The sequence below is a fragment of the Rhea pennata genome, chromosome 16 (assembly GCF_028389875.1).
Source record: "Rhea pennata isolate bPtePen1 chromosome 16, bPtePen1.pri, whole genome shotgun sequence".
NCBI lineage: Eukaryota > Metazoa > Chordata > Aves > Rheiformes > Rheidae > Rhea > Rhea pennata.
In genome coordinates, this window is record NC_084678.1 from 9140138 (window position 1) to 9162665 (window position 22528).

A 22528-nucleotide genomic window follows, 5' to 3' on the forward strand; every position below is an offset into this window, starting at 1 on the left:
GCTTCCCTGAATGTCAGTAATGAAAAGGGGACACTGGGGCAGTGGAAAGAGATTTAAATGATTGTTGGTCTACATTAAAGACTGATCCCATATGTATCATCTCCTTGTTGCCTGTGACCTTCACCATTCTTAGTGCTGCTAATACAAACACCTTACGCCATACAAATTTCATATCATTAAAGAAATTTTAAAAGAGCAAATCTGGTATGTCTGCACTTTTATACTCTTCCTCCAGCAGTGGAGGGGGAAGCATGCACTTGGAAATCTCAATTATAACACAGCTGTCCGCTCTATAATTAGACAAGTTAGGTCATTTTGAATGTAGTGTGTGTTATTTACCTAAAAAAAAAAAAAAAAATGCTGTTCCGCTTACACTGTGCACCTTTCCAAAGGCCTGGAAGTGCACATACAGTCTGTTGCCTTCATAGCACCATAAAGGAAAGCTCTTCTACCTTTAAGAATCCTGATGTGGAAACCTACTTGTATGCTCAGCTCAGATAGCAGTGACTCTTATCCTCTTGTGGTGGTAAAGGGAGAGCGCTTGTTCTCATTACTTTTCTTACAAAATAGAGTTCAATTTAAAGACTTTGAGCACATGCTGCCAAAAATTCTGGCAGTGCTGGGAAGGGGCTATGTGAGGATGAAGACAGGAAGGTAGGCTTCAGTGCAGAGTTTTCATGGGCTTTTACCAGCACATAAAATGCTATTCATTGGTACATCAGTCTGAAGCATCCTGATGCACACTGGCCTCTCATCATCTTACATTAAATCCTGCAAGCCACCAGAGATTTCTGTAAATGGCAGGGGAAATGTAAACAAGATCAAATCACATGCCTTGGGCTTAATGTTGGTATACTATCAACTTCTGAACCTGACTAGCTCTTTATTTGGGGATGTCAGGCAATCCCCTGGCAATCGGTCTTTCAGCCTGATAGTCACTCGATCAGTACAGCTTAAGGCATCAATCAGAAAACCAGGGCCTTTTACCTAATCTATTTCTTTAAAAGGTGATCTTACTAAGTTTAGAGCATGCAGGTGCTGTAAAACTGCCACGTGGCCAAGTTATTTCAGGATATTGTGCAGTAGGGTCACAGAGCTTAGGGTCACAGAGCTCCTGCGACAGAATAACTTGCTACAAAACCTTTTTATTCAGTCATCGATGACTAACTCTCATTGCCAACACAATGTAGCCTTTGCCGTCCACAGTCTCCATGGCTTCAAATACGCAGCTGAGGAGTAAACTATCTTACGAACAGTGTGTACAAAACCATTGCCACAGCGAGTTATGGAAAAGTTATATGGTGAGTTCAAGCTCTAGTTTCCAGGGCACCAACTTTCTCATCTAGGCATGCCTTAGTAAGCTCCCAGCTAAGCCATTCTCCGTGCCTGAGCTAATACAGCCACTTGCTGTTGAGAAAATGACATAATTGCACACAAAGCACTAAGTCTAATGAAATCATATTGATTTTGTTGTTAAGCCTGTGTTTCTAGGATTGCTGGGCTACCGAAATGTGTTTTCTGAACTGTACAGCAACAGTAAAGTACAAAGAACGTTCATTAATGATACAACAAATAATCCAGAAAAACAGTGCTTGTTTTACATTCAAATCCTAAAAGTGATATATTTTAATGTGCTCACTATCTTGCCTCCTGCCTGATGATGGATAGTTTTCAATAGCTCTCAATCATTAGTCATTAATTAGATATATCTTTTATACTGTAACCTTTACCTACAGAGAAGGGGGTTTCCAATGCCAAAAATTCTCTGTACACAAATGCTATGCCAGAATGTCTGAGAGAAAATGGAAGGATGGTCTGAAGAGCGAGTAGCTGTTGTGTCTGAGGAAGAGAGAGCAGGTTCTGGCTACAAAGCCGTGATTTCCTAGCTGGGTGCTGCCTAAGTCAATGTCTTGTGTCCAGCTGAAGTACTGTGACTGTGGCCCCTGAAACAACCTGGGATAACAACCTACCCTTTCCTTCCATTTCTTAGTTATTTTTCAAAGTTTCCAAAGTGGAGAGATGCAAAGAAAAGTTTGAAAGGGGACCTAACTCTGAATGATGAAGAAAAATCAAACTGGAGTGTACAGGCAGCAGCTCAAAGGGCTATTACTCCTACGGTCCCTTGGGTGTGAATACTTGGAGAAGGAGGAGGAGGATGAAGGGCATTGAGGCTGCTACAAGAAAGGAGAAAAATAAAGAGAAGAAGGAGAAAAAATAAAATGGTGGCTTTATCCAGCACTTATGGACAGGAGGTAAATACTGAAGACGCATGATATATCTTCATCTAGCTTTTCTGCCTCTTTGGAGATCAAATGGGACCCTGTTGCCACCTCTGTTGCTAGGAGGTTTGGCTGGTGAATAATTGCTCCTTTCTGTCCTTGTGTCCCTGTCATGATAGTGCTCCAGATTGCCTTAATAGATGCCATGGCACTGATTTGCTTTGGGAGAGCATGAGTACACACTTAGTCAGCTTTAGTGGGACATAAGCAAGTTATGAAAGCACATGCTTGAAATGAAGCCTGCATTTAAATGCTTTGCTGAATTAGGCTGGTTGAAATTAACAGCAGAGAAACTTCATTCAAAGATTTTGTCCAGATACTGCTACCTAGATGCTACAGTTGTTTCCCATCAAATATCTCACAGACAGGGCAGTGAGCTGGTGATCATGCTCAAATGGCAACAGACAACACATGATTTCTCCAGCTACCTCTTAACCCTAGTGTGAGCAGAAACTATGGGAAACGTTGACTTTATGATGATCGCTGCATAAAGATTCATCCTCAGCTACTTGGAGGTTTTAAATGTGCTAGGAAAGCGTATTCTCCCAAATTCGGCCATTCACTATCTTTCACGTCCACCCAGTCTGCAGGACAATCGCTTTCCAGCACAGCCTCCCCAGGAAAGTCTCTTTCTCTGAAGACAGCAGAATTTCATGCTTACAGTCTAAAACATAAGCATGCAAGAGTACACTATCCAGAAGGAAAATAGAGTCCAAGATGTATATTAATTGCTGTGGCATAAAGCCGAGGCAAGGTTGCTGCTCCATAGCGAGGTTATAAATCTGTCCAAATAGGATTCTGAACACGTCTGCCTTGTTTATATTACAAAATTTTATGACCATGTGATTCGTCACCTGGAGAGGAATAGTATCACTGTGCAGCCAGTTAATGACTGAGATTTATTATCTGGTGAAAAAGACCTCAATGTTCTCTGCAGGCCTCTGTCGCTCCAGCCCTGGAAGAGTTTGCATGTACTCTCTGCTGGCTGGCTGCAGGCTGCATGCCAGGGAGATCTTACAGCTCTCCCCAGCACCAGGGGGAATCGGGGGGAACTGCTTCACTACCTGTTTCTACAGTGCAAGAGCTGTTAAAGAGCTGATGGAAAACCTCCTGTGAAAAGTTCACCCCTTTGTTTTCCCCAACAGAAAGCTTCAAAATGACAGAAAGGTTTAACCAGTCCTTCCTCCTACCAGCCTGTCCTTGCAGATCTGACTGACCTGCTGTGAGGACATCGCACTCATTTACCCTGGGGAGGAATTTGGCCCATCAGAGAGCTGTTACATGGATCTCTGCTTTGAGAGTTTTTTTGCTGTGCAGTTTAGAAGAATGTTTCCAAATGAGGTCAAAAAGGATTCCCTCCACTTTGTCCTACTCTCTCACAGCTAAACTAGTTCTGCAATGTTGACAGGAGAATCCAAATATCGCTTTTACCAGAGAAATGAAAGGAGTTGATTTGAATATGCAATGGGAGACAGATTTGAGTTTAAGGAAATACAGATTCCCTTTCCAGGTTTTAACCATATCTCAGGGCTCCTGGGCCCAGCACTGCCCCTGGTGAATTAGCAGATGCTATGTCATTATTTCAAGGAGAACAAAGTAAAAGGTAAAATTTTCATCTAAAAGATACAGCCTTGTGAGAATATCATGGTGGGGTAAGGTGGTTAAAAAAATTCTTTGGAGGAGTTTCAGGGGATGGTGCCAGTATCAGCATCTGCCCTGCTCCTGAAAAGCTGGTAAGCTGCATTCATATAACTAACCTGACTCTTCCATCAACCTTGGGAGGTTTGACTGTCACTGTGACATGATTAGATCCTGAAAAAGCAGATGAGGCCTTAATGGTCATACACGATCCTAGGGCTCAGCCAATAGGCAGGGACTCACCAAAAGAGCGACTTTGGGGACTGCTGGTGTGCATGCCCTGTGCAAAGTGGGGGTACCATGCTGCACTGACACATACCAACTCAGGAAATGGGAGTCAGGAAGGCTGCTAGTATCTCAGTGTACCTCAGTTTCTTTGCAAAAGATGTTAGTATCCTTATGTCATTTTACAGACAAAGGGCTCTGTGATCATCTCAGGAGGAGGACTGCATAAATATGACTGATCAGGGCAACAGAACAGGCTTTCATGCTGTTCTGATGGATCTCCAGTTTCAGTCTGAAAGTGTCCAATTTGGAAAAAAAAAGAAAATAAAAGAAAATAAAAGAGGCAAAATACAGATTGCTGAACATCTATTCTGCAGCAACAATCTCTCCAGGCCTTTTGGATGCTGCAGATGACACATTAACCTTAAGCGCTGAAGAATTTTAATTGAAGGAGGACAGTGTCAAAGGTTACTATTTTCATAGTAACTTAGCTAGCAGGTTCTCTTGGCCTTCTCAGTGCAATGAGTTCATCAGCTGCATAAAAATTCCCTCCCTCTTTGGTACATGCTTAATTTTAAGCAGATGCTTAAGGCTCGTTGACTTCAGTGAGGCTGGTTACATGCTGGAAGTTGCATACATGCTGAAGTTCTCTATTCTCTGAATTAAGAAACTAGTGAGGTGAGGTGTTCATTTTGCCTCTAGCCAGATCCAGGAGAGGGGGCAGACTGGATCTGAGTATTATGCATGCTTTAGGCAGAGAGGCTGGATCAGCTGTCTGTTTTCATATTCACTCTTTCAAGAGAGAAATTGTTAAAAGGGCGGGGGAAGACATCCTCCATTCCGTGTTATTGTATGAGCATATATCTCCAAAATTCTCCTTTCCCTACTTGATCCCAAAGGAAAATATTTGAGATGATCCATATTCATTAGAGTTTTTAATCTCTCACATACCAGAATTTAGCAGGCTGCTAATGAAGAAGACAATTATACAGCACTTCAGAAAAAAGAAAAGCAAATCAGAACAGGTGCAAAGGCTGGAACTTCACCACATTTGCTCTCTGTTCTTTGGCATAATGCATCACTATTTTAAATGTATTGAAACATCTGAACAGTCTAAGGAGTCAGTCTAAAGGGAAAAGAGGTGGCATTAAGGATTAATCACTAGCTGTTGACCACCTAAGACACTAAATCAAAAGGGGATGGCTGGCCAAACTAGCCTTTATCTGTATTCCTTCTGATTAACACAAGTGCAAATGATGCTGTACCAACAGAGCGGTAAAAAGGCAGATTGTGTTTGTTTTGCTGCTTGAATTAGGGTTCCACTGTACAAGTACAGAGCAAAGAAGTGGTGCCTAAAGTGCTTATGTGCTGCCTCAATTGCACGGGAAAAATGAAGAAAGGTTTTCCATCTTTTGCAGATATGTGAGAGAAAAAGACCATTTTGAGTGTGGGCAGAAAACTCATGGCAAATCCATAACCCTTGTTCTGCCAATATCAGGCAGCGTCATGGCCCAGCAGATCATCTGTTCTCTCATTTGGGGGTTTCCTGCTTATGGATGTGCTTTCCTGGATGTGCGGGAAGACACATGAACACACACCGGAGCAGGATGATGCCAAAGGCTTTGAATTCAAGAGTGTCCAGTGACATTCTGACCTGTCAGACTTGCCCTGACACACTTTGACAGAGAAAGACTGATGAAAGGAGGTCAGCGAAGAAGGGCTTTACTGAAAGAAACAGGCTTTTAAAGAGGGGCTTGCAAAGTACTTTTGATGCAAAAGGAGATCATTGTTTTTTGCGAGGGAAGAAGGAGGCCATTACCAAGGTCAGGGCTCAGATTTGAAAAATAAAAAAGAAAAGAAAAAAAAGTAGGTAGGTGATAATATAGGGAACAAGGGATGAAATAACAGCAGATATTTAAATAGGTGTAGAACTGTGTAAGGGTATGATGGGAAAGGAAAAAGTAGAAAAAAATAGGAAGAAAAAGGGGTTCAATACTTATTTGGTTTCTCTTAGGTTATAATGCCATTAATTGGTAATAGAAAGGACTTGATTTGTTGACCATTTAGACACACAATGCACTGTGTGCAATGATACATCTAATTTGCGCACATGATTATCCTGTTTTTTCCACATGCAGATTGAGTAATTGCTTATATAAGCTGCAAGATATATTTGCATATTGCAATTACCCGATTTGTATGCTAAATCATAGTAACTGAATGTACAAATTAGGTGTTCAGTCTTCCTTCGCACATAAATGTCTGCCTAAGTCTGCTCAAATTAAAACCATAGACTATGCCTGTAGTATCAAAATCAGTAACAAGAAAGTAACAGTAACAAACTTTAAACTATTTCATACTCAGATTGGCACAGACCTCCTGGATGAGTGTTTCTAACTGCTTTAGGATTAGTTTGTAACAACAAAACCTATGATGCTACCAGTTAGGTAAATCAAGCATGGACAACAGAAGTAGCAACTTTCCATATTTGCTCTGCTCACACTTTTGAAGCTCTCCATGAGAGAGGAAGACAACTAGACAGGACATATGATCCCTCTCTTCTTTGCACAGTCTGAAGTCCTACCATAAACTGGGATCACAGTTTAAACGAATGAGCAGTGGTGAGATGAGCACTGCAGCTAAGGAGCAGACATGCCACCCTTCTGCCACTCCTGCAATGTGCATGAGGATGTCCAACAAACCACCTGGAAGTGGTAAACTCCTAGCTCACATCTGTCCAAGTAGTGACAGCTCATCTAAGGGCACTCAAAGCACACTCAGAGCAAAGTCAATACAGCACAGTGGGCCAATTGTACTTGTTCAATTCTGTTTTTTCTTTTTTTCTTTTTTCTTTTTTTTTTCTTTTTAAAGAAACAATCTAACTCACTAAGGTTTGTACAACAAGCCTTATGGATTTTCACACAGTTCAGATCATTTTGCCTCAAACCAGTAAGAATACATCATTTGAAAGAAGAGCTATACACATGTCCTGTTTCTCATTCTTTTCCTACATATCATCCATTACTGCCTTCCACCAGAAGCAGGAAACCAGGCTTAGAGGGACATTTGTTCATACTAATTTACATTGACATCTCAAAATGCAATTTGGTTATGTGATTAAAAATATTATTAATAATTAATGCCATAATTAATAATATTATTAATGGAAATTAAAAAAAATCTTTTAATAGCAGCTTTTATTTTATTCACTTTAAAACATATTTATGTCTTATTTTGAGGTAGCACACAGGAGCTGTGAGTTAGGATGGTATTATGCTTAGTGCTATATAAACACAGAACTAAAAGATGCAACTTGCTACAAAGAGTTTACAAATTAAATAAACTACACTGATCACTCCTGGAAGTGACATTCACCATGCCCAGGTTATCTGGGCCATGGAGCAAGTTTCCCAGAAGTGCGAACTAACAAGTATTTCACAGCCACTGTACAAGAAGATCTTTAAAAGTTAAACAAGAGGGTTTTGTTCATGGCCACTCATTCATAGCCAGAGAATATAGTAAGTTTGCATGTCCATTAAGCTAAGGAACAGAAATAACGGAATTTTACCTGTCCTAGAGAAGCCAGATATCACTCTAGTAAGACCCAACGCATTTGCTTAGCATGAAAGTCTCATAGTTCAGTAGATGGCTTTCATATACTAAAATTGGCTTTGGCCAGCACTACAAGCGTTAAATGAGCTCATTCCCTGCAATTGCTGGAAGTCTAAAGTTACTCCTCCAGCATAGTATTATTGCGTATAAACACAGACAAAGAGAACACATACATGTCAATTAGCAGAACAAACTCTAACAGCTAAACTGATCGAGAATGCAGCATAACTTTCATTTGGTGGAAAAGTCTTCTTACCAGGACAGCAGAAAAGTGCTCTGTTCAGTCCTTCTAAACTATACACAAGAGTCTGGATTCAGGAAGGGGTCAAAATACATATGGTGTTAGATCTGCTGGTACCTTTGCTAGTGTGAAGGGAATGTGAAGGTCTCATTCCTGAAAAGCTCCTATTTTAAGATCTGCTTCAAGCAAAGCAGGGCTAGTAGGTCTTATGTAAGTGGGAACTAATCAGACTTTATACTCTGTAACTCATCTGCTTCAAATTTAACTTAAAGATTCAAGAAAGCAATAAATAGGATCCAATATATCTTGAGTCAGCTACCAAGCCTGCAAGCTTGTCAAAATAAACTAAACTAATTGCCAGTCATGCCGTTTGGCGTCTCCTACAAAAGACAAAACTAGCGTTTGATGTCTGTATCAGTGAGCCCTCATGCTACCAGGGACTTGAGCATTCCTGGAAAACTGGATCCACACCAACTTTTTGCAGTCTCTTACAACACTGACATAATCTTAATACACTGAGAAAACAGACAGGTATTTAGCTCTGAGAAACAAAACTGCTACTATGTCAGCCTTCCTTTCTCATAATCTCAGGTAACTTTTAAAAGACGTGGCTCTTCTCGCAAAATGCTGTAGAATCTGATGAGGTCAATCAGACTTTAACCTGAGGAAGACTAGGGGTTAAGGATAAGCATATATTGACTAACCTAAGTTTAATCCATCTCACTGGCTATGAGTGTGAGGTATAGTTGTAAAGAGAAAGAATATTTGCTGCCAGAACATTGGTATTTATTTATTTTCAATCTCTTTATCCTAAGAAAAGCTATTCTTTCCAAGAGAAAAAAAACAAAAACAAAAACAAAAAAACATTCCTAAGTGATGCCAGACAAGATAATAACTTGAAGATACTCATGCAAGTCTTGGCCCCAAAGCTGAGAGAAAAGAACTAAGGTTAGCTTTGCTATCCACCCTTCCCAGGACTTTCTAAAGCTTTGCTCATGGAAGGACGTTTAATGGGCGGGAGTGATGCTAGCTGGGAATCATGGAAATCCCTTCTACAAAAGCAGAGACTCTCTACCTGGAGGAGACTCTGCAGTGGCTCCCTGTGGAAGACCTGGGTGCAGCCAGAGATGAAATGTTAAAGTGTGAAGGTCCCCACACTCCAAATGGTGGATATCATGGTGAGAGTGGCTGCGCTTGCCTGACAGCTTGGGTTCTTTACACTACTTTGTGCAGACAGTGGTGGAAGGACAGACTCCATCTCTGGCACAGCTTTGGCAGGCAGATGGGCCTGCTCAGGGTTAAAAATATCCTTCATGAACTACATACACTTCCTGGGCTGCACCTTGGGTACCCATCCTGTAAAGAATAATAAATCCAGGCTCTCTTGCAGTGAGGATCAGTAAATTTCATCACTGAGGTTCCTCCAGAGAAAGCCTTCTGCTGCCAGATCCATTACTTTGAACCAGAGACATGAGTTCTGCTGCCAGCTGCAGTTTTTCTCTTGCCAGCAGAGATAATATTCTATTGGTCTGGAAGAAAATTTGCCTAACTGTCATCTTCGGCCTGTGTCCAACATCAGTCAGCTTCAGATGTAATGGTACCTACATATTGACAGGCAAACTGGTGGGTTCACTTAAACAAAATACAACTACAATATTGCAATAGCTGCTCCAGCTTTCAGTAGCTTTTTAAACCTGGTTTGATCTTGCTTGTATCTTAGAGAGGATTTTCTTATTTACTATTTCCTCTGCATTGTCATATTTAAGTATAGATAGATAGTTACTGCACCAGGCAGTCATGAGGATTACTTAATTAACGTCTGAGAAGCACTTTAAGATCCTCAGATGAAAGGAGCAAAGAAGTGAAAAATATAATTATTATGTATTATTAATAAAATTCTGGCACATTGACAGGAGAGAAGACAACAATTTTTTTCTAAAAAGATTTAACTTTCATGCTACGAAGGGCAAATTTAGCCAAAAATTCACAACTAAGTAAATAAGGACGGAATGCACTCTATTCCACCACAGAGACTAGGATCTTCTGATAGTAGAGGTAAATGTTGCAAGTGTCTTACACTCCTTTTCTATCCAGACACTTGGTGAAACGGTAGTTTTGAGAATCGTTAAAAATGGTGAAGTACAAGGGTAGTACAGAAATTTCTATTAGTGGAAGTTGTCGGATATCATGAGAAGAGAATTTGTTTACTGTGTGATTACTGCAGTTAATAAAATAAAAAATAATAAATAATAAAATAATTAAAAAAAGAATAAGTGTGCAGAACAATAGATGGACATTTTGAAAAAAAAAAAAAACAGAAGCATTACAGCTGTGCGAACATTTTTTAGAGCTGAGAATGTGCCAGTTACAAATGAGATTCCCAGAAACCTGAAAAAATTTACTCTGAGATGGATTCCTAGGCAGTTAAATAGAAACATCTAACTGTCTTGCATATTATGGCTACCTCCTGAATGCTGGGATTCAGATGCACCAGAGAAAAAAAAGTGGTCCAGGGATTAGGGCTGGATTACAACACTGTTTCTCGCTCTGTGATGGCCCTTGACGAGGCAGTTCGTTCCTCTCTAACCTCGCTGTGTAAAACAGGGATAATTGCACTGCTCTAATTCGCAGAGGAGCTGTAAGACTGAATACATTACGGCACGCTCAGATGCCAGGGCAGTGAAAGCTGGAGATGGACTGTAGATGAACTGCCATAGGCAAGGGTAAGAAAAGATTGGATGATACCACATGTGGGGAATGTGGCACTGCCATCAGAGGAAGCATGAGAGCATGGCTAGAACCAAGGTTGCTAGATACTGCCATGGTGAGGGCACCCAGCACAGGAAACGCTCAAAAGAGAAAAACCCCTGATCCTGCTGAGGCCAGCCAAGCAAAGCACATGTGGCATGCTGAGGGGATTTCACGTGTCACGGAAAGTGCGCTTACTATAGTTAATGCTCACTGCTTAACATCTTTTGTTGAGAGACTGTGACATATATCTCTTCTTAAATCTTCAATTTATTCTTTTAAAGAGATTTCACGAGGCATCTTAAATCTAAAATAGATTTTTTTTAAACTAGAATTTTGTCTTGAAATATTTTCATTCATCAGTACCAGTCAGAGAGCATTTCTGACATTTATGCCATTTCTATAATGCAAATGAGATTTACTGTTCTATTTTGTTCAAAAATGAGCAAGAGAAAATGGCCTTAAGTAAAATAAAACTAATCTGGGCTTTTGGCTAGCAACTCTGTGTGGATCCTGGCCCAAATAGCTTTAGATAAATTCAAAGCATAATAAAGGGAACTGCTTATGCATTGTAGAAAAAAAAGTTTAAAAATAAATTAGGCATGCAATTTATTTTGACTCTTCGCCCTGCTTCTGTTATTGACACAAATTTCTGAACAGGTTAAATGGATGCTTGATGGATGTTTTTCACATGAGATTTGTCAATGTGGGATTCAGGTACAAATAAGTACTTTGTTTTTTAGTATTTGCTATTAATTTCTCTGGTCTAAATTGAAGTATTAGACACCTAGTTAAGAAGCAAGGCTGTGAATTATTAAGGCAGCATTCTCCTCCTCACTCCACCGCAGTGCCAGTACCCGGGGGGAAGACTCAAACAACTCACAGCAGGGATATCGTTGGACCAGACTAGCTGCTGAACATTGGCAGATGACAAAAACCCTCACAGAAACTGTGGCAAGTCTGGGAAAAACTTGTGAAAGGGTAAAGGGCTAACATTCATAAAAACTCTAATACATCTTCAAGGCCGGGCAGGGTCTACATGCAGAAGGAAAGGCCAGCTGCGATCATCTCTCTTGGAAGCGGCACAGGGCAGGTTACATGGCCAAGAGGGACGATGACACAACCTTGTACTCCAGGAAAGAGCTGGACCACAGGGTCGCTCTGCTTTGAAAACTCACCTGAAGTCAGCATCAAGGGGCTGGAGATGTGCTTGTCAAAGAGGAGCTGGTTGCTAGGGTTATATGTTCTTAATCAAAACCAACCACCTGCCTAACACAGGTTGATTCTGGTAAGAAGGAATTTCTATATGGAAAGGCAATTTATGTGAGTACGTATTAAATATATATGTGGGAATATACATATTATTGTGATTTATTATATCGTTTCATAATAAGTATATATTTATATATGTATATATAGACACACACACACACACACACTTTCTCACTTTTCTATACAAAACAAACAAACAAACAAAAAAGATCCTTTCCCTACAATCAGGGCTGCATCAGACAATGCTGAAAATGCCACAGTATGGAAACTTGTTTTTAGAATAATACTGGAGAACACTTTTCTGTGTTTCTGTAACCACTCATTCACTCAAGTCTGACAAAATTTTCCAGGACCTTCCCATTCAGCCTAGACTCATTTAAATTGGAATACTTGTACTGAAACAAAGAAAAATTTGATTTCTCACTCCTCCTTTGACACCCTGAGAGAGCAGCCAGCACTTCTAGCTCTGTAATAACCCACTCTGAACAGCAGGGAAGACCCACTGCCTGGGGAGCTCACCTTTAGCAGGAAAACATACTGGGAACACTAGGAATCCAGGGTTCCCCTATCAGCTATGCCTTGGCCTTGCTCAGTGACCTTTCTCAGACCTTGGGCAAATACCACCTCTTCACTTTAAGATGCGGATAATACATATATCACAGGTTTGTCCTGGCCTTAAGTAATCCATCTTTTCAAAGCACTTTGAGAGCTTTGCTTGATGAGTACAGACATAATAATACTCATCTGTTCTCATTACATTCAATGGGAGTTTTACCCTCCACAGATGCAGAGCTGGGTCTGTTGTTGTTATTGCGGGACCTAGAAAAATAACGTGCGTGGAATATTTTAACGTTAGTATGCTTGTGTAGGAATACTTGGCACTCCTATGGAGTTAGACTAGAATAAGGAGTGAAATTCTTCCATTAAAAATCAGAATGAGACCTCACTGACTCCTACCAGTAAATATGCTCTGCTAGTGCCAGGTTGTAAAGCAGACAGGAGAGGCCAAGAAAAGGGAGACAAGGAGAGAAACCAGAGACCAGTTGAACTCATGTGGGAGCTTACTACAAGGTTTGCTTTTATCGTATCAAGTAAGTGAGAACGCCAGGTGGTGAGGGTGTGGATATTGCACCAGGGACTAAGCCTGGGGCAAGACCCCTCCGGATAAAGGGTACCAAAACTAAAGAAACACACGTATGACTGCACTAAGCAATAGCACAACAGCATGTGGGGCAGAGATCCTCAAGCTATTGACAGGTCGTATGTCTATGGCACAGAACAACGTGGTGTCCCTTTACTTGCTCAGCCCTGGAAGCAACGTTGCACCATGAAGGACAGCAACTTCCACGTCTGAGCTTGGCTATCACCATACCACATTCCCAGTATTTCCAATTCTAGCACAGCGCACAAGAAGTCAGCCCAACCCACAGTGGAGGTGTACCTCTAGAGCAAGGAAATGTAAAGCGGGCCACTTGTAATAACAGTAAGGGTCTGATCCTTTCTTCACTCAATGTAGCGAAAGCAGTAACAGCCAATAGCTTCCCCAGAGAAAGTGAATGCCTACCCACATTCACTGACCACGTTGTGCCTCTTCTGTTGCTGCCAGATATCTCCATAGAGTAAATCATATTGACTGTGTTTATTACAAGAACTAAGTGATCAGCTGTGAACTTTCTTTGACATAAATATTTTGCCATTAGTAATGACAAATAGCAACACTCGTGTTGTAAAAGTAGCATCAGATTATTCCTTTCCATGGGGGCTATTCAATTTGAGAGAAATCAGAAGGGAACTGTGAGCTTCAGGATCAAAAGGAACAGGTAAAAGTGGAACTAAGAGCTAGGCATCACATTAATTCCCAGAAGGTGATGGCAAGGATATATATACCACTGTATAAAAAGAGTTAAATGAAGAAACTGTTTTTAAAAGTGAAAAGAATTGATTTTCATGCAGCTCTGAGATGTCTCTGCATAGACAATTTTTAATGTGGCTGCAGTGAGCTCACACCAGGCAGAAAACAATGTGCTTGACTCAGTAGTGTGCGCAGCTATTTTGTTTGCACATGTAACAGCTTAAATTGCACACGCACTTTGTGAGCATTATACCATGCCTACATTTCCCAGGTGGATCAGGCCCAGGGCTTTTCTCCTGAATCACATTATTACTAAGCCTCTGCAGTTACAGCTGAACAAAACAGGGATTTTCCATTCTTGCAAGATTTTCTACATTTTTGACTGGTGATGTTGGCACTTCAAACCATGTCTGTTCACAGGCTGAGCAAATGAGAGGATGGGAGAATGCTGAGCAGCATGGGGAATGAATCTCAGATTTTTCAAAGGTACAAATGAGAGCTGGTGCTTTAAAAATAGAATCGACTGTACTTCTATAGCACATGTCCTCTGAGGAATTCAGCCTGAACACACAAGCTCCTCGCTTCCCTCCTGAGGCAGACAGTCTCACACAGATGTGGATATGTAGGCTCAGGGAGGGCAACATACTTGCTCCAGGCTCTCCTAGCAGAAGCCTACGCATATTTCTAATGCTGTTGAGTAAAAAAAATAAATATATAAATAAAAATAAAATAAAAATCAAAGGATATGCCTACATATCTATGTTTACACCCCCCCCCCACATACTTTACAGACTGCATGGTACATACATCAAGAGGCTTGCTAGGGGTTGCAGTTTTAATGCTCTTGTATGAAAGTTCTTTAGAAATTGCAAGCCTACAGGCTTGCATTACAAACTGCTGAACCCAAAACATTCTTAGTTTTATACTAGGAAATGCCAGGCAATGGTATGCCTGGATCCAAGGGATGCTAAATATTGTACTACTAGGTCTGGAGAAAACATCCACTCTGAAGGGTGAGTATCCTACCTGAAGACTTAGTATAAGCTTGTTGGCAGATGCTTGCCAGGAAGTAATGCGAGCTGTAATAGGGATGTGGGAGACATCCCTAATGACAAGTCAACATGATGGCCAGGGTTTCTCAGAAGTTACAGGGACTCCTGGCAAGCCTCAGTAGAGCTGACAAAGAATTATTAGACATGATTGCCAGACTGGTTCTGCATCATGGACTGGAGCATGCCAGGGATGATGTGCCCATGGCATAGATGTACTGTATATAACTGGATGTATTGATCCTCTGAGGACAGGCCTGGATCAGTGTATTTCTTTTATGGGTTTTTCCCCAAACTGGGGATTTAGGGAGGCTGTAATCCAGAGGATTTCAGGAACCAGCAGCACAGCAATACATTATGAGAAGGTCATCAGCTAGACAAAAGCAGAGGGACCATTAAAAGGAATTGAACATATGGACTTAGGGCTCCCCAGGCAAAAGGGCTTATGAAGTTCCCTGGAAGGAGAACCATCCAGAAAAGAATTTGAGACCTGGCAAAGAAAAACAGCAACAAAGTGCAGAGCAGGATGACAAGAGACTGATACAGAGCTGCAATTGTTTGTGTCCCCATAAGAAAGTGCTGTGCTAGAAACCCAGTGAAAAACTATAGCCCAAAGTGGCAAATTCCTGAACCCAAAGGAAAGGATTTGGAATGAGGTATGGCTTTTGAGGACCTCCAAAAGCAGGAGTTTATTTTGGTTGGCTGAAGGGAAAAACTCTCCTATATATAGCAGAGAAGCCAAGGCAGGGGCATCAAAAAAAAAAAAAAAGTCACAGCTGCAGACAAAATATGGGCAATCTTGCTTTAACAGACAAGCCGATACCTGGCCGGCAGCAGGAGTGTCAGAGAAGAAGACATGGCTAACATTGACCCCTACAATTAGGAAGAGGGCTTTCCTCTGCTGAATGCTAAATTCAGACAGGTTCTTGGAGATGAATGAAAACTGCATGCCATAAGGAAGGGCTAGGAATAGAAAACTCATGTGGGGGAAGAACACTCTAGATGTAGCAAATACATCTCCAGGAGGTTTTATCATTCTTTTTTTGTCACTACTATCAACAATAATAAGGAAAGAGCTTACAGAGCAACCTCTCCAATCCCTAAGCAATGCTCCTAGAGATTAGCAGCAGAGAGCAGTGGGCAGCTTGAGAAAAGCTGTTCAATAAATGCAGAGGCATGCGTAATAAGATTACTGAATTGGAGTTGCATGTTTTCAAAGATAAATGCGATACTATTGCACTGGCAAAGACACAGAAAGAATAGGGGAAAGAATGAGAAATCGCCTTCCAGAACTGAGTGAAGCTGAGCTCCCGACAGGACAGTGAGAACTAGAGAGACTGAAGAGGAGTAGCCCTCAACAAGCAGAGAGAAAGTGAATATCATACTTGACAAGCAGATATGCAGAGAAGCTTTTTGCAAAGTGGGTGATGTCATTGTGTTTTTCTCAGCCTTCAGGACAGCAAAAGAAAAGTAGATGAAGCCAGCACCTGCAGAGGAGGCTGTAAGATGAGTAGGGTGTTTTTTCCTCTGTACAACACTTTAATTGCTCAGATATTGATCAGGCAAATAATTTGTAAAGACCAAAAAGATTTCTTTTCCTCCTAAGAGGCAAAAAGAACAAAGTTCTTGCAATGTCACTGGAGAGGTCAGGTAATTGGAGGATTTTCAAGACCTAGCATGCCAGTTAAGGTGCTGAGTTGGTCTGATTTGTTATTTGCTTATACTGGAAAGCATGGAATAACAGCAGTCTGATTTGCAGGATACCCTGATGTCTAGTTGGATTTACAGCAAGACTGACTGTGGTGAAGGGCATGAATGCCTCCCTAGAAATACCCCTATGTTACAGATAGATCCACAGGTGCTAGCTCACTTGGTTAGTAAAAAACAACATCTCCATGAGAGGCTTCTGCTGTGGAAACCCAGGGCTGCTAACTGGGTTCTGTGTGGCACAAACCAGCTGCCCAGACATAGCTTTAGAGAGAAGAAGAAACAACTAAGATTAAAATCCCAAAGCAGCAGCTCTGTTTGGCTTCTGGAAAGTAGTTTTTCTTTCCTGGGGAACATACAAAAGAAGATCAGCAAACAACAAAATGTAAAAAGCTATTTCAGAAAATATCTGCACCTCTTCATCATCCTGGGTTAACCAGATAACATGAACCCCAGAGTCCTCCAAGGTTAAATATGGATGCTGTAAGCACACCAAAGTACAGGAAGAATGCTACTTTAAGAAATAGAAAACTACTAAAGGAGACTGGGGGGATGATAAAAATAAGCAGGAACAAGCAAAAATAGTGAGCACAGAAAGAAAAAGCAGCAGTCACAAAAAACGCAGCAAGTGTTTCACAGGGATATAAAAGCAAATAAAGTCAGAGGAGGCAGGAGAAACCCATCCTTTACATTATCTTGTAAGTCATAAGGAAATGAAAAGTTTTATTTAATAACTCTTAAATATTTTTTCATTTGCTACTCAGACAGCGAGTCCCCCAGAGTGCTCAGCATTGTGCCCGAGTTTTCCCACTGTATGAAGTGAGCACAGTGGAGCACAGCACACAAGTGCCTCGGAGCTAATTGCACATACAGTTCCTGTGTCTGCTGCACTGGCTAGCACTGGCGGGGAAGGGTGCTCCGCACACAGGGACGAGCGGCTGGTGCGTTGCCATGAGGCTCTGTAGCGCTTCTCACAGGGGCAGGAAGGCTTTGGTTACAACCATGAGCATTGGAGCATTAGAGGGAAAAAAACCAAACATCTGTGTTTTAGCCCTAGATAAGTGACAATGTGGTAAGCTTGTGTCTTCAAAAGCCACCTGATTCCTCATCTTAGCAGTCTGGAGGCTCTCAGAGGGGGGAATACTACAAAATCTAAATGTTTTTTTTTTTCTTTCTTTCATCACAAGTGCTGTACATGTCTAGCATCAGACAAAAGCAAGATACTGCTTGCCATGAAGTGGTTAGTTCAGAAGCCAGACAGATCAATCTAAAGATAAGGGTAAAGCCCCAGTGGATAAAGAAGTGAAAAAATTACTAACATCTGCAGTATTGTTTTTCTGTTATTGTCACACCTTTTTCCACCTTGACATGCATCACATACAATTCCTTTCTTAAAAATCAAAGAAGCAAAAACCAACTTGTTCTGTCAGGGTTTAACTGATCCCAGTATGACTATGAAATGTTCTGCAGTGAGCTATTATGGAGCAGTTAGGTTAGGTGTTATGCAAAAAAAAAATTAAAATATAAACCATGCTTACAAAGCCAGCAAGAAAGCCCACCATGCTGGAGCAGGAGCTGGAAGATAGAGTATAACTTACAAAAGCATTGAGTTGGGTTTACAGGAGAATATGCATTTGTAGCCACTTCCTCAACTGCTTAAACACAATATGAAGGAGTCTCTTTTTTGTGCTATTTAAATCAAAAGACATTTTCACAGAGCAGCAGAAGTCTGAAGATAGAGAATAAGTGAAACAACTGAGAATTTTCCTAACATAGATTTTAGATCCTTCAGTGATGCTCATTAAACTTCAAAATAATTCATCTTATTCCCTTTCTATAGGAGCAGTTTGAGCTCTCCAAACCTGATAAAGACAACTGAGTCCGGTGTCTGGTGACAGACATTTCTGGAGGCCAGTAGCCTCAGCAAAAGTGCTTCAGTGAACAGAGTGGCTGAGAAAAGCTGTCTAGGAGCTATTATGCAGAGGCTCAGATTTAGAAAATTCAGTCTGAAACTGAGCCTGAGCACAGCTGTCCAGGTCAGATAAAGGGTCAGGCTGCCAAGTTCCTCTCCCAGCATCCTTCCATCAAAAAGTAGTTCAAGACTTGGTCTGACCTATTCAGTATGTGGAACAAAGCATAATGAAGGTGATCAGCACAAAGTATACACTGGCACAAGAAGAAAGCTGTCCACCAGCAAGGAGAAAAGCAGATAAAGAATATGCTTAACAGCTTTGTTTTCCCTAGGTAAGCTAATTGTCACTTCAAGAGTATCAAGGAAAATGGGTATGATGAACAAGAAACCCATGCCTGGGAGCTGCTGAAATATTTGAGGTCTGAGAACATACCGCACCATTTTTCATTACAGTAACAAAGCCACAGAATGGAAGCTTTAAATGGGAAGGACAATAATGCATTACAATTCACTCTCAATTAATCCAGAGCCTGCAATGCCGAATGCACTTACTCCGAGAACTTTCTCAGAAAATGAAGCTAGAGTGTATTTCATTTATAAATCACACAAGACACTTATTTGGCAAGAATGACTCCTGCTCATATACAATAAATCATGAACATCAACAGCTTCTAATGGATTTTGAGTCAATGCCACAGACAGCTAAGCCCGAGGCCTGTGTTTCAGGATTCCAGGACCATGCCAAAGGAGCCTTATAAATGATTAATGCATTCAGCACAGTGTCATCTGTGCCATTGGAGAGAAAAAGACATTTTGGGGCTTCATTTTTCATTAAAAAAGGTGATAATCAATCCAGCAGCAGATCATGCCTCCCCTTTTCCCCTGCCAGAATGAGCCATTTAGCCCCATACTTTCTAGAATATCTTTCGAAAACTTCCCGCATGCTCTTGGTTCATTATATACAACATTGTAATGAGAAAAAAGACAGGGAAATAAAGAGTCCATTTACAAAAGTACTCCTCGTAACCAGACTTTCTGAGATACGGAGCTACAATTTACCATTGCAAATATATATACACAACAGGGAGGTGACACTACAGAGGTAGCTGGGGCCTCTTTCTACTTCTTTGCCGTATTGTGAGAATGCCAGTACATAGAAAATGCAAGTTTTCATTCCCTAAGGCTCAATCTCTCATGCTCTCCAGTTCTTCATCCTACAGTTTTCAATCTTTCCCCCTTTATTTTTGTCCCCATGGTTACTGAATCATTATGTTTGCAGAGATTTTCCTCACTAAAGAATGTGTGACTAACATGAGACAGCTAAATTATCAACCAGCTCTGACATTGGTTTCTCCTACCAAGAATCTTACATTTCAAAGGTGTTTGAATAGATCTGTTGCACTGGCACCAACTTCAGAGTAAGCAGGGATACTTAGACTAGGCTGGAATCAGGTAAAGGATGATATTCAAATGCTATCTTTAGCAGACAGAGAGCCTAGGAGAGCACAATACAACTACCCTGCAGGTGTATTTCAACAGGAAATTTTAAAATAAGTGCTAGAAGGGAACACACTACTGCCTGACTGGAACCAATTCTAACACATCTGAGTGCAAGCAGATTTCCTCTTTCTAAGCATAGTCTTGGCTAAGCAATAGGAAACATGCATGTTTGAGGCCCTAAGGAATCTGCTACACAATGCATCAAGACAAACCACTGAATGAAAAGTCTACTAACCTCCAGCCACTTGATGTACTGCAAACAGCATATGCTGTTCCAGGGGTCAGAGGCACTGCTCCCATGCTGAGCAGCCTACACTAGTCCCAAGGAGGCTCAAAATCAGTCCCTTCCAGTCTACTCAAAAAAGCTAACCTAAACCTTGTTTGCATCTGAGAAGCCCTTCTCTGCTTCACTCATAGCATCCATTCAGCCACAAGTACCCAGACACTAAAGCAAGAATAGCAGAGCACCACCTCACTTAAGCATCATCAAGGAAGCCCCTTTGAAGCCAACACAGACAAGCCTGAGTGGATACATGGAGCGGCTTACCTTGGCAGCTACAGAGGAGTTGGGCTTCTCCAGGAGGTCCCAGAGCTTTTTCCTTTTGTCAGCACAGCAGGTGTTATCAAATTCCTCCCCTTCCCTTTCCCTCAATGTCTCGGCTTCTCTCTTCAATTCCTCATTCATCTGCTCCTTTTTCTGGTGGTAACGGGCCTGACAGCAGGACTCCAGATAGATCTCATCCACCCCCCAGTAGTCCAGCTCCTGGCTAAAGGACAAGGCGCACATCTCCTCCATCATGTGCAGCTTGCCAGTACGATAGAAGTTCAAGATCGAGGTGAATGCCCCAGGGTGCCTGTCAAAGAAGTACTCATTCTCCTCCAGGTTGTAGTCATCACAGATCTCCATGAGAGAGTCGTGCGTGTTGCAGTCTCTGAGCTTACCCAGCCTGGTCCGCGGCAACCTGTCCAAGGTCCGCCAGAGTACCTCGTGGGCCAGCCCCCCCACGTTGAGTTTGACCCTGCGGGAGCAGGCCTTGCTCCTGACAATCTCCGTGGGGTCCGGAGGCAAAGAGGTAGTAGAGCGAGATCCATGCTTATTCATTCCCAGAGGCATCGCTGGTCCCCCTCAGGCTGGATGCTCCAAGGTGCGGCGTGGGGCAGGGCGCGCGGGGACCGGCTCTCCTCACCTCTCCTTTCCCTCCATGCCCCAGAGCTGCAAGAGAGAAGCCAACCATGGGTGCCTGTCCGCTGAGCGACCCGGGAAGCGCGGCCGCCTTCGCGCCTGCCTTATCCACGCGGCGGGGGAGCGCCCGGCCCGCTAATCTGCTCAGGGGGCGGCGGCGCTGTCCGCCCTCCCGGTGCTGAACGGCGCCGGGCGGCGCGGCCGCGGCGGGCGCTGTCCGCGGTGCTGAGCGCCGCCCGCTCCCACGTGTCGGCGCGGGCGCTGCCTCCGAGCTCCCCCGGGCGGCGGCGGCGGCGGCGCGGGGCGAGCCTCGGCGGGGGGCTCCCCGAGCACCCCACCCAGGGGAGCTACGGGGCTGGCGTGGGGCCTTGGAGCCTCTCTGGACAGAGAGATGGGAAACGATGACTTAAGGGAACGGGGTGGGAGAGGTAGAACTGCCCTGAGCACCACTCAGAAATGCACCCAAAAAAGCGCCGGGGCCACTAGCGCGCTGACACGTTGTCCGCTCTCCCGCACAGGCTGGCTGGGAGCAGGCTGGCCCCGCCGCCGCCACCGCCATCCCCCTTCCCTTCCCCTCTTCGAGCGCCCGGCTCTGTCACTGCCGCTCTCCGGAGTGCCCGGCCCGGCCCTGCCACCGCGGCCCCCAGCCCCACCGCCGCGTGGAGCGCCCGGCCCTGACAGACCACGGACGCCGGACCCCGGCTGCCACTACGACCCACACGGTGCAACCCCCTCCTCAGAGCTGGCGGGGTCCCCCGCCCTGCTCGGCTGTGCTGGCAGCAAGAAAATGCAGATGCTTTTTATAATTCCAAGCTAGCAAATTTCCCCAAGGAAAGGGCTGGGAAAGGGAAAAGGCGGTTATTTCCAGCCGCTCTAAAGACGCATCTACATCACTGGGCTGCCTAGGGACGGTTCCTCTCCTCCCACCGGCGCCCTTTGCATAACCTGGAAATCAGCGAAAATCAGAATAACAAAAGCCCCCGAGCCTTCCTGGCAAAGCTGGGCGGCTTGTGACAGCCCCGAGCACTGTTGCTTACACAAGATGGCACGAAAAGAAGCCCCGGCGCAGGCGGGAACGGCTCCTCCATGCCCAGCCAGCACAGCTTCCAGGGGCTCGGCTCTGCCCCTCACCGCCGATCTGCCCTCTCTCCACCCCCTCGCTCCGAAAGCGAGATACCGGCGCTGCCTTTAGACCGTGGCCGGGGCTGCTCCTTGGCCGCAGCCGCACAGGGGGGAAGACTCCTCTCCCTCGGCCCGAGCCCGGTCCGCACCTACCTCCTGCTGCGGGCTCCGAGAGAGGTGGCGCGGGG

At 43.2% G+C, this 22528-nt stretch overlaps 1 protein-coding gene across 1 annotated transcript in view; it reads right to left on the reverse strand.

Annotated features, from left to right (window-relative positions):
• KCNB1 (potassium voltage-gated channel subfamily B member 1) overlaps positions 1 to 21149 on the reverse strand; it is a 130823-nt gene extending 109674 nt beyond the window's left edge. Inside the window, exon 1 of the mRNA XM_062589221.1 lies at positions 20583 to 21149. Coding sequence (XP_062445205.1) covers positions 20583 to 21149 — 567 coding nt within the window. The remainder of the gene's footprint in view (positions 1 to 20582) is intronic.
• Between the last annotated feature and the right edge of the window lie 1379 nt (positions 21150 to 22528).